The following is a 13,819-nucleotide window of genomic DNA, read 5'->3' on the forward strand; positions in this document are numbered from 1 at the left end:
AAACTGGGAAGCAAGGCTGTCACTAAATTCTTCCCATTCTCTTTCTTTTCTTTGTCTCTTGTCAATTAGATCAATTTAACTTTCGTGACCTTGAAATGGAATCTTAGAATGAATGTGACATCATTAACAACATCAGAACTTTAACATAGTATAATAAGTCCTTACATATTAACCTTCATGTTATAAACTTTTAAAGATGTGAACATGTGTGTCCAATACATTAGACTATTTAAATAAGTGAAAAATGAAAAATTGTAGTGTAACTTCAGACTTGACGGTAGTGTGTGTGATGGACAGCTGGCGTTTCAGTCTGGCTGGGACGTCCCTCAACAAAAGAAGACAGCCTTTTTAGGGCACTACATCCCCTGGGACGCTATATGGCAGCTCCCCTGGATGGAAATGGTTCCTCAGATTCCCGCAGGGCAGCATGGGACATTGAGTCCGTCTCTTCAGCCCTGTTGGGTGCCGTGGGTGCCGCCAGGGGTAGCTCACCAAGAACCTGGGGACTTTTACGATTACGCCACCCCGGAAGTACTTCGGGGTCACGAGGACGGAAGCCCGCAGTACTTCTGGGACAATTGATAAAGGAAGATGTGGTGTTGACCCAAAGAAGAAATACTTCTGGGTCATAGACTTTAAAAGGACTGTGGGAGACCCCCGCAGACCGAGCCGGAGTTGGGTTGGGAGTGTGACGGAGCTGCTGGGAGTGGAGGATTGGTTATTGTGATTATTATTATTGAGAATTGTGGAGTGTGCAGTGCTTTGTGCACTTTGTTGAAGAATTATTATTAAAGAATCTTCTTGGTGTTTTAAACGTGTGTCTTGGACGTCTGTCTGGTGGGTTCAACGGGGCAACAGAGGCCATAGCATCCACATGTGTAAGTTAGTTTGTGTCTGGCGCTAGGCTAAGAGCAAAACCCACACTATTACGGTTTACATTCTCAGTCACGTGCATGCGTCCTCTGCAAGTGGTTGTGCTTTTGGCTGTATCTCTGTTTACATTGAGTTTACTTCAAGTCCAAGATGTCTGGAATTAAGCATTAAACATGGGGGCAGAGTTAGAAACTCGTTAAAGGTAAGTTGTTCTTCACTCAGAGAACCAAATTAACATGCAATACAAAACCAAGTAGTGTGGTGGAGCGCAGGCACAATCGGGACATTCGGTTGGATCTCGTGAACAGCTTGTCCTCGTCGACTCTGTGATCTTCAGATATGAGCACCCCATCAGGAGTACCGTGGGCTTAGCGATGGCTTTTATTTTGATACACTCAAACTACAGTTAGTGCCGGAAATACTTTTTTTGTAATGCTACTGCACTGAGGTCAGTTGATGGAAAACAATGGGAATAAAAAATAACTTTTAGTTGTTTCTTATTAAAATGCACTAGAAATGTGTAACAAAAATATACAAATATTAACTTTTAAAAGTACTTTGTGTACTGTACAGTACAGATATGTTTTGATAGGAGTTGAAGAGAGGATGGTTAGATCTGTATACGTAGCCACCTGATAGCATAAACACCAATATCTGCTGTCAGAAAAAAATGGAAAATAAAAATTAACTTTCTTTTGTTAATGCTAAAATACACAAGAAACCTGTAACAAAATACAAATATTAACTTAAATATTAAAAGCATTTTCTTATGTAAAAATAGGTGTTCATGTACAAGGAGTTAAGCATTGTCATTAAAAAAAAAATCTTGGTGGAAGGGAGACCAGGGAGGCGAGACGTGATCTTCTCGGAAGACACTTAAAAGACCAGCGAGATGAAAGAGATTGGCCACAGAGCATCTCGCAGGGACAACATGATTGCAATTTGATGTTCCACGAGAGACACTTTAACGTCGTGCGAGACAAACACAGTGAGACAATATTTAAAACAAGTTCAAAGACATCTAACCAAGCAGTTGTTGAAATGCTTTTGGCACACAGACATCATGTGTTCCCAGCTCTTAAAACAACAACAAGCAACAAGCAGAACACGCAGCTTGCCAGCAGCAGCAGTTGGAAGCCAGCAGATGATCAAGCAGCGTTATACATCCTGTGAAAAAGATTTAACCACTTTTGTATTGTTTTTACAAAAGTTTTAAAGTAAAAGTGAAAATAATGCATATGTAACAATTCCCATGAAAATAACAATCTCTTTAAATTGTATATCCGGTAAACTAAATCCGGGGGTGGGCAAGCGAAGCGAGCAGGGGGCGGAGCCCCCTAGTTTTCTAAGACAATGGACCCCTTATTGTGCTCTTGGTTAAAAGGATGTATCAGAATTACTGTGACGGTGTGGGTTGGCTCCACACTCCAAGTTGCTTTAGGGAGCCTCTTGAACCTGCTACCACCGATAACGTACCCAAAAAACACAACACACAAATCAAGGGGTTGGTGCAAAATTGCTAAAGTGCTTTTATTAAAAACAATCAAAAATTGAAAGTGTTCAATAAGTGCTGTGCATTCAATAAATACATAATCCATAAAATTGAACTGTGGAGATTAAAACCAGTCAAATAAATAGATACATTAAAAGCGAAGTTAAAATCCCTAGGACAGGAAGCTTCACTTTAAAAGCCAGACCCTGGTGCTTCACATTAAAATGGCTATCTCCTACCCTAAGCGAGATCCTGCAGCCAAAGAAACACCTAATTGGCAGTTCAGGCAACCTTCTATGCTTGCTCTTAGGCTCAGACCCCTGTAGCCATCTGCGGCCTGGCAGAGCAACTTCAAGTGGTAGGAAAAGTGAAGTTGGGCAATTAGCAGCTTGCATGTGCCTCTCTGGGCGTTTGAATAACTTGTACTGGGCATTCGTGCCATCAGCAGAAGCAGCCAGTCTAGTTAAAGAGTAAAACATACAATGTATACAACTTGAAGTGACCTCTCCCAAGGTAAATTTAAAACCACAAACTAATCAATAATTGAAGTATCACAGAATGTTTCTCTGTTTTAAGATAGACAAGTTGACAAATTCATTTGAATTAAACAAAATTTGCACAACACGCTATCTCTTTGTCAGGAACTAAATTCCCTTGAAGAGTAAGTGTCCTGAGTTATTTCATGTGAACAGACAGATGGACATGGCAACTGCAGTTGGTATTTTTCACATCATATAGGGTCACACCTAAACAGACAGTCATTGTTGCAAATGATCAATGCCACATGGCTGTATTCTGGGCACTGATCATGGTCATGGTCAATTATTCAAAAGCTACGTTTATACAGCGTGATCCAGATCTAATTATGCAATTATTGCTTTGCATTTCATTAAAAGTTGCATAGTTAGATCTGGACCACTCTATAGGTGAGTTTGAACCCACTAAAACAGGAAAATCAATTTCATATGTATTAATAGTAAACTACACATTTCACTTGGAAACCCATGCCTAGTGAGAAATGAATAAATCATGTGTAAATATTACTTAAAATATATTTAAAATGTTCCTGTGGCTAATAAAATGGTTATTATTTGTGTTCAGTTTCAGTTTGTTTTGTACAGTGTATTAAAATGATGAAAAGTGTCTGCCTAGTATAGTGAAGGTGACTACACACAACACCAAATATGACAAAAAAAAAAAAAAAAGGTTTCAGTTATTTTGTGAATATAATAAGTACATCCCCGTGACCCTGTAGTTAGGATATAGCAGGTTGGATAATGGATGGATGGATGGATGGATAATAAGTACATCATATTGCCTTGGAACTCCAGCTAGGCCTCAACAGAAAAAGTTGTGAAGGGGTTTATTTTTTAAGCTGCCTATACAGTGTGACCTTCGTTTGTGATGGTATGATGCTGATTTGAGATCTATCCTCTTTGTCTTCAGCATGGCCTTAATCAATGTTGCATAATTAGGCGATGTTTCTATTGTTTTCAACATGCACACTTCTTTATGTTATATCAGTATTTACTGTGGACCTTGAAATTTTTCTCACACAGTCTATGCAGTTCTGAACTAATTTCTAAACAAACCACTGTAGGTTTTCTTAAAGTGTACGTGGATGGGGGTGTAAGTGCATTCTGATAGTCATCAGGTTTGTGTGTGCCATATGTACTCCTACATGTCACTTACATTCACTTCACTTGTTGCCCAGTGTCACCTTAGTTGCTTTCACACCCATCTGCAAACGTAACCCTGTGCATATCAAATTGCTGTCCTGCTTTTTGCTGAACCAACTACTGCATACTCAACAGATATTTCACTACCAAAACAGCTGTAATTTTAATACATATTAAAAACAGAACCATATCAAAGATAATACTCTACTTTAAATACATAAAATCTGAATGTTGTACAAAGATATACAGTAATACAGCCACAACATAAACTTCAGCTTAAAGTGAAGGTGATGGGAAATAAAGTATGGCATAAAATCCCCTTGCATAGCTTTTAAAATGCTACAAAAAGTAGGTTCACTATTCATTTACCAGTAAGGGTTACTGGAATGACCACTTGACATCAGATGGCATTGTCTCCACCAGTACTTTCTTTAAGATGGAAAGAGACTGAACTGCACTGTTTGCCCTTCACAGTTTGTATATGGCAATGTATCTCACCTGGATTTACATGATTTAAACATTTCACTGTACAACACTGCAGTATGTCACTGAATACAGGAAATAGTCTCCCAACAAATTTTCTAGAAACTGCTCAGCATGAATAGACTTGGTAAGTAGATACCAAAGATGGCGTCTAACGCAATGCTTATGAGTCAATTAGCTCAAATTGTAATAGACAATAGCAACTACAATGTTGTGTCACCATTCACAGGAAACAGAAACTCAATGAGGCTGATAAAACTGGTGGAAGAGCAATTAGGGATAAGACAAAGCAATTAAAAATTAAAATAAAGCAATGAGCAGTACAGTAAATATAACTAGGGCAAGCCTTCATATACTGCATCTACTTTCATGGAACTTAATGCACTAAAGGACCTAAGTGATGAGTTACATGCTCTGTTTTTTCTCTATGTATAAACTTTCCTTTATTTCTGTCCACTGCTACAAGGGCTCCATTATACAGAAAGAATATTGTAAATCAGTTTGCAGAAGTTACCCTGGTGGACCACCAACCATTGGATAAAATACTAAAAACCTCTAAACCTCAATTGTTGTTCCCCGTCTTGTCTCTGTTCACCTCCTGATATTAATAGGCTGAACAAGAACAGGCAGGGAAAAGATTTTTTATGGTTATTTTCAGGGCTGTGGCTGAATGCATAAACTGTACATATAGTGTACAAGTGTTAGGGGTTACATAAACAAAACTCCAGAGCTGGCACGCATTAATGGCTCTCTGATATACTGCATTCTAGGTAGGATTCTGGCTTGTACTGAGTAAAACAATCAAAAGTAATCTCTGGCTGTCTGCCCTGTCCCAATCGAAGCAAAGCCCCTCTTCAGTGTGCATCAAGAAGACAACTCTCTCCCCTTATTCTCAGGATTCAGCTGGCACAAAATTTAAAAAGGAATATAATTTGATGTGTGCACTTGATGTGCCACTGAGGTTTCTTGATTAAAAAAGTGATACAGAGACATAACAAGAGGTCAGCATGGGGTGACTAATCACCAACATTGATGAGATGGCTAACAGAGAAAAGATTTGCCTTCTGACACAGTGGTACCATGACAATAATCTCTTCATTCATGTCAGCAAAACCACGGAGCTGATCATGTACTTCAGGAAGAAAGAGGGAGGCCATACTACTATTTACATTGAAGCTGCTGTGGAGACGTTCAGCAGCTTTAACATTCTTGGAGTTGCCACTACTGATGACCTAAAGTAGGCATAACACATCTCAGCTATCGCAAAGAAAATTCGCCAATGCCTTTACCTTTGCAGACATCTAAGGAAAGCCCAAATGTTTCCTTCTTCTCCATCTATGCTCACCAGCATCTATGTGCATGTGCACAGCGGAAACTGGATGTATAACATTCTGGTGTATTCACTTGCTCAGTTCAGACTGCAGAGCATTACAATAGGTGGTGAAGTCAACACAAACAACGCATCGTACACAGCTCCTGTCTTTTTCTTTCAGGACATGTAGAACAAACACTATATTAGACAAGCAAACAATAAAGACCTCTACCGTCCTGCACAGTCTCTTTTCTCCCTCAAACATTCTAATAGGCCTATAGATTTGTGTATGTGTATACTGGGGGCCACCAGGGGAAGCTGTGGGATTTGGGAGTCTCTACTCCTTAAGGCTCCAACACCCGGATGTCCTTCAGGGCCACAGCTTTACATCACTGGAAGCACTCCCAGGTACTAGATAAAAGGAGCTGCCTGCCTCACATCGATGAGCTGAGTCAGGAGGAGGAGGACAGCGCTTATGAGAAGGAATGGAGGAGGCAGTGAAAGACAGGAAGAAGAAAGAAAAGAGTTGCTGCGTGCTTTATTGTGCTTATTGGCTGTGGTGGGAAACACTTGCTTCCCAACAATAAGATACTCTTTAGGCTTTAACTTGTGTCTGATCCTGCTTGTGTTGGGTGTTTTTGGAGCCAAAACGCCCCCTGGTGTCTATAAGCGTGTGTGCATGTGTATATATATATATATATATATATATATATATATATATATATATATATATATATATATATATATATATATATATATATATAGACACACACATACACAGGGTGTACATAAAGTCCGTGTAAAATAGTTGTAACTTTGTAAATATATGTGATAGAAAGTAGAAACACATTTTTATTGTTCTTGTTAATTTTCAACATGTCCACCATCATTACTAATACAAAGGGTAATACCATTCTGTAGTTCTCAGAAAACATTTTCAAGCTGATTTTCAGTAATACAGTGGAACCTCGGTTTGCGAGCATAATTCGTTCCGGAAACGTGCTCGTAGTCCAAAGCACTCGTATATCAATGTGAATTTCCCCATAAGAAATAATGGAAACTCAGATGATTTGTTCCACAACCCAAAACTATTCATATAAAAATGATTAATACAAAATATAATGTAAAAATACATAAAACAAATAAACCTGCACTTTACCTTTGAAAAGAATCATGGCTGGTGTGAGTGAGTTTCTAAACTCTTGTGGGATTCCACCCAACGGGACAACACGCGGAAGACCGTCCCAAAGCAATTGTAGTCTCCCAGCGCTGTAACAGTTCGCCATAAAAGCGAATCCAAAAAGATCGCGGACATGCTATAAGCACCTGCTCTCGATGGGTGATACAAGGAACAAGGAACATTATAAATGCGCAGGGCCCTGCCTGACTGCTGTGTCTGTTTCAAGCTGAATAAAGCTGGTGTTGCTAAAGTACTGAGACTCAGCTTTGTGTTTTGGTGTGCAAGACGGGGACTCGCACGTCACAGCACACACGCGTGCACACACACACATACACACGCGCACGAGCACACACATATACACACACAAGCGTGCGCAAGCAAACACATACACACACAAGCGCGCGCACACACACTCACAATGCTAATGCTGTAGTAAACAGTATACGCTCGTACGGATGTTTACTATGAGTGACGCACGCCGACTCAGATGAAGAATAGGAGACAATTGCCCACAATCCCGCAGCGAGAGAGAGAAGAACCATCAGCTCAGTTGTGATCACATGACGCTCAGCAGACAAAGAGTATACATACTACTCGTACTGCAAGACCTCGCTCATTTATCAAGTCAAAATTTATTAAAAATTTTTGCTCGTCTTGCAAAACACTCGTAAACCAAGTTACTCGCAAACCGAGGTTCCACTGTACCAGCAATCTTCTAAAGATCGAGGTTTGGTTGAATAAACATTAGTTTTCACATGTCCCCATAAAAAGAAATCCAATGGAGTCACATCTGGCAAAGGTGGAGGCCAAGAAAATGGTCCACCTCTTCCAATCCATCTGTTAGGGAATTTCTCGTAGAAACTGTCTAACATACAAAGCAAAGTGACAAGGAGCACCATGTTGTTGAAACACTGTATTCTCTATCACTCCTAATTGATCAAGTTGAGGAATAAAGTAATTTTGCAGCATTTCTAAAGAGCTATCACCATTAACAACACACCCTTCAAAAAAGAATGGCCCTATGACTTGATTTTTTCCCAAAGCACACCACATATTCACTTTGGGAGAATCTCTTTTATGTTCAGCAGACTCATGAGGATTTTCAGTGCCCCAAATACGGCAAAAATAAAACTTCTAAAGACAAAAAAAAACTAGATACATCAAGCTTTGATCCTTTATAATCCTTTTTACGAATTCTTTCTATCACATATACTTACAAAGTTACAACTATTTTAAATTGCACATGGAGTTTATGGATACCCTGTGTATACAATATATATATATATATATATATATATATATATATATATATATATATATATATATATTGTGAGGGATGGCTGGCAACTCAAACAGGCCGGGACACCCAAAGGAGGGAAGGACGGGGGAAGGCAGATATTTTTGGACACTACCTCCCCCAGAACACTAGATGGCAGCTCCCCCTGGAGTGTAGCGGTGCCCAGGATTCCCACAGGGCATCCTGGGACTTGGAGTTTGGCTTCTCAGCCCTGTTGGGTGCCGTGGCTGCTACCAGGGGGAGCTGTCAAAGGACCTGGGGACTCATCCTTTCCCTATAGCCCAGAAGTACGAGGTAGTCATGTGGTCGGAAGCACTTCCAGGTCGAAGACTATATAAAGGACTGATGGGAACCCAGCAAGCAAGCCAGAGTCGGGAGGTAGTAGACAAGGGAGGTGTGGAAGAGAGAATTGTGCTTTATTGTAATTATTATTGTATTTCTTGATCTATATTAGTGGTGGTTGAAGTGCTTAGAGCACTACTCCTAAGAAGACAAAGAATTAAATATCTTCTTGCTGCTTTTACCCTGTGTCCAGTGCATTTGTCTGTTGGGGTTAACAGGGCAACATCGACCCCTAGTGTTTACAATATATATATATATATATATATATATATATATATATAAATGGTTGAAATAGTTTACTGTCAAATAAATGCAAAGAGTACAGAATGAGGGCGAAACACGTGTCGCGTACTCTTTGCATTTATTTGACAGTAAACTATTTCAACCATTCTATGATCTGCTCCTCACAAACTGAGGGCACCGTGGTGGATGTTAGCAGATTGCTGGCCAACCACAAGCGTTACCTGGTAGGTAACCACCCATACAATTAGATTGTGACACAGACTACGAATGCCGTGAATATATATATATATATATATATATATATATACATATACAGTGATCCCTCGCTATATCGCGCTTCGCCTTTCGCGGCTTCACTCTATCGCGGATTTTATATGTAAGCATATTTAAATATATATCACGGATTTTTTGCTGGTTCGCGGATTTCTGAGGACAATGGGTCTTTTAATTTCTGGTACATGCTTCCTCAGTTGGTTTGCCCAGTTGATTTCATACAAGGGACGCTATTGGCAGATGGCTGAGAAGAAACCCAACTTACTTTCTCTCTCTCTCTCTTGCGCTGCCTTTCTCTGATCCTGACGTAGGGGGTGTGAGCAGGGGGGCTGTTCGCACACCTAGATGATACGGACGCTCGTCTAAAAATGCTGAAAGATTATCTTCACGTTGCTACCTTCTGTGCAGCTGCTTAGTGAAGCGACATGCTGCACGGTGCTTCGCATACTTAAAAGCTCAAAGGGCACGTATTGATTTTTGACTTTGTTTTTCTCTGTCTCTCTCTCTCTCTCTCTCCCTGCTCCTGACGAAGGGGGTGTGAGCTTCCGCCTTCAACAGCTTTGTGCCGCGGTGCTTTGCATACTTAAAAGTCAAACAGCCCTATTGATTTGTTTGCTAGAGATTGTTTTCTCTATCTATGTGACATTCTGTGCTCCTGACACGCACTCCTTTGAAGAGGAAGATATGTTTGCATTCTTTTAATTGTGAGACAGAACTGTCATCTCTGTCTTGTCATGGAGCACAGTTTAAACTTTTGAAAAAGAGACAAATGTTTGTTTGCAGTGTTTGAATAACGTTCCTGTCTCTCTACAACCTCCTGTGTTTCTGCGCAAATCTGTGACCCAAGCATGACAATCTAAAAATAACCACATAAACATATGGTTTCTACTTCGCGGATTTTCTTATTTCGCGGGTGGCTCTGGAACGCAACCCCCGCGATGGAGGAGGGATTACTGTATATATATATATATATATATATATATATATATATACACACACATACATACACATCTATACACATACATATATACAGTGCATACCAATTGTACATACTTACATAATCTTTGTGTGTGTATGTATAAATAACTAGTTGAAAAATTAGCCAAAAGACAGGGTATTTGAATGTTCAAATTAAAAATACTATTTTAATATAAATGAACTTAGATCAACGATTCTGGACATTACATATATGTTTGTACATGCTTTTTTTATATATATTATTTTTATGGTAATGACCACAGGAAAAATAAACACCAACAATGTTCTGTTTCCAAGCTAATGCTGGACACCACAACATAACTAATGAACGCATGCACAGCCATGCCACAGGTGTGAGCAAGTGATAAATATGTCACAGTAATACTGCAACAACGCTACCATAGTGCAGCTTTATAAGACACTGGACTGCAAGCCAGAAAAAAAGGCAAGAAAAGGAAAAAAATAAAAATTGAAAACAACAACAATTTTGAAGGCCTACAATTCCTAAGACATGCCCTAGTAACAATTTGGTTTCTCGATGAAGTCAAGAGTAAACGTACAGTACACATGACTTGAAATATTATGCCATTATGCAGATACTGGTTGATGAAAGGTTTTGCCTCTCACCAACGTTATACAATTTAACCCGTGGCCTTTATCAGACTTTTGCCAATCTACCTGTTTCTGGATTTTACCTATATGGACCCAGAAATTACTTTCTGTAATTACTTTCTGGCAAAATATCACTGAACTTGACAATGCCTGTATTGAAAATGAAAATAATAAACAGCTTCATCATTCTAATAAGAGGATAAATTACAGAAAATCTTACTTATTTGCAAAACTCAAAGTTAATGTCATAAGTGAGCCTCCATAGTTCATATACCTGCATGCCTCTAAATTGTATTGTAATTTACATTTGAATAATCAAATTCTGAACTTTCCATTAATAAACGTTTTCACAAATTCCATCAAAATTACAGATTTTGAGCAGAAACAAACTGTTTACTTAAGCTTGATCATTTTAAATTTAATGTTTACCTGATTAAAAAAGTTCAACTAAACTAAAAACAGCAGGCATGAGATGTTCCCACAGACCTTAAACAATCATGAGACCACCTGTTATGATTTCCAAGCACATCAGAGTCTATAAAATCTCTTCCACTTACCTCTATGTCTGTTAGTAGTTTTGTCAAACATAAGCATGGCATCTTCTACCTAGAGGACACAAAACAGAAATAAAACATTGTGAGATTTATTATATAGCAGAATAATAGAACTGTTTTTGAAATCATTTCTACAACTAAAACAGTTAAAAGAGGAGAAATTCAATTTGTAGTACAAATTACAACATCTCCAACAACGATATTAAAAGAATGATAACGAGAATAGAAAATTCTATTTGACAGCAAGTTGGTCTCTTTCACCATTTACTGTCTTGATGGCAAATGAAACAATCCGTAATAAACAATCGCCTCACTCCCTGTGTCATAAATATAATAACAAATCGGGCTCAGTAAGCATGTGAATGACTTAAAAACCACAGCATTATTCTGCTTATATGTAAAAGCAAAACATCCTTTTTTTAAAGCAGTCCCAGCCATGGATGACTTTTAAGAAGTAGTCATATACTTGGTGAAGTATTCTGCTAGAGCCTTCAAATTTGAATGATCTTACGAGAGTAAACACAGTTGACACTATGTCTATTCTAAATTTGCTGATGCTATGCACTACTTCTTACCACAGCCATTCTATTTTAAACTAAATGGGGATAACATTTATTTAAAAATTGTCTAAGTCATTGTGTGCTTTATCACAATTAATACATAAAACAAAGGAAGACAGGAGGAGGCCTTAACAAACATAGAATAAACAGACAAGAACTATTTGCAGAAACAGTCCTCATTAATTTTGCTTTACTGACACAAATAATTTAAAGAAACAAATGATTTTAATATTATTAACTGAAGTGTTACTTGATTACAGGAGCAATGGTCACTAGGTAATGACCAAATCACGCGTCTGTGAATTCTGGACCCTGTTAGGATCATAAACCAATGAACACAGACGGACTGAGGCCGTGGACGAATGGGAGTTGATTGGAGCTCTATCAGCCTTCTATGCAACTGTCGTTTCCAATATAAAACACAATGTACCAAGTTTACATCAACAAACAAGAAATAAAGCACAGCCTTGACATTTACATTTGTCTTTATTTTATCAGCTCTATTGGCCAAATACTGAACACTAGCTCAGTTTATTGGAATACACATTCATTTTCCGCATTTGTATCTTTAAATCATACGTTATCTATTTTCTTAATATATTTTGATTTATCCAATTTTTACTATTAATACAATAATCCTAAAAACATGTCTTAATTAGAAACATTTCTTAAAGCACTACTACATATAAATTCATTTTTACCTGTTGTAACCAACAGCATTCAATGAATTTACATCATGCACAAAGCCAGGTTAAGGTAATTAACCTGGTTGAGGCAGAAACTTGGTTTCTTAAAAATCCGGGCTTACATGGGTAAGAACGCTTCTGGAGTTCTCCCTTTCCCAGACACTCCAACATCATTGAACTGTGCAAAAAAGAGTTAAACGTCATCATCAGACACAATGGATCTGAAAACTAGCATGAAACCTGTGATAATTTTCTTGTGTTTTATAAAGATGTTGAGTCCTTCATGTACAGTGAAGTAAGTAATATCCATCCTCTTTTTACATCCTTGACTGACTTGAACCACAGCGTCACCCACTCACATTGTTTGTGTCACATATAGCAAACTGCTGGATGCCAACTACACTGCTGTTAAAGGACTGCACATGGCACTCTGCTTTCTGCTTGGCTGCGCAATTGAGCCCTGCCAAAGAGCAATGTACCGATACAACGTATGCTACTGGTCTCCTGCACAGTGCTACTTAGATGATAATATGAGGGTTGTCTGGGTTCCGCACGGAATTTTATCGTTTGTCGAGTGTCAGCCTGTCGAAACCTGTTCTGCTGTGTAGAGGGATTATTCAAGTGGTTGCATGTTTTTGTTCAGATGTTTTGCTCCCTCTCTTCCTTCAGAATGAACACGAGAAGCAAACGAACTGAGAGTGCGCAGCCGGCGCTAGCGGCGAAGCTCCCGACTCCGTGGGTGCGTGACTTTCGAGTGATGATTTTTTACGACTTTTCTGATGGTTTAATCTGCTCAGTGGAACGCACCATGTTTGCCATCTTTTTCAACATCAATGGCATTGTCGCGTCAATTCCGCTGATGGAGGGGACAACTGTTACCTCTGAGTGGTACACCACTCAGTGCCTGCCTGACATTTTTTCTGCAATGGCTAGAGGCTGGTCCAAGAACTTGCGAAGGCACTTTTTGCATCATGACAATGCGCCAGCCCAAACGGCTAATGCGACGAAGCATTTCATTGAAGACAGTGGTGTCAACGTTTTGAACCCGCCACCCTACTCGCCTGATCTTGCACCATGTGACTTTTGGCTCTTCCCGAAGGTGACAGAACCCCTGCGAGGCCACAACTTCGAAACTCGAGAGGAACTGATTGCAGCTGTCAAAGAACAGCTGGACAACCTCCCAAAGACAGCCATTCGCGAGTGTTTTGCGGCGTGGGTCAGAAGAGCCCAAAAGTGCATTGATGTTGGCGGTGAA

At 39.3% G+C, this 13,819-nt stretch overlaps 1 protein-coding gene across 10 annotated transcripts in view; it reads right to left on the minus strand.

The window, feature by feature from the left end:
* msi2b (musashi RNA-binding protein 2b) overlaps positions 1–13,819 on the minus strand; it is a 632,499-nt gene that overhangs the window by 253,141 nt on the left and 365,539 nt on the right. For all 10 annotated transcript variants that reach the window (XM_051931155.1, XM_051931152.1, XM_051931154.1 and 7 more), the window contains exon 7: positions 11,322–11,370. In XM_051931155.1, the coding sequence (XP_051787115.1) occupies positions 11,322–11,370 (49 nt within the window). The remainder of the gene's footprint in view (positions 1–11,321; positions 11,371–13,819) is intronic.

The sequence above is a fragment of the Erpetoichthys calabaricus genome, chromosome 8 (assembly GCF_900747795.2).
Source record: "Erpetoichthys calabaricus chromosome 8, fErpCal1.3, whole genome shotgun sequence".
Classification (NCBI taxonomy): Eukaryota; Metazoa; Chordata; class Cladistia; order Polypteriformes; family Polypteridae; genus Erpetoichthys; species Erpetoichthys calabaricus.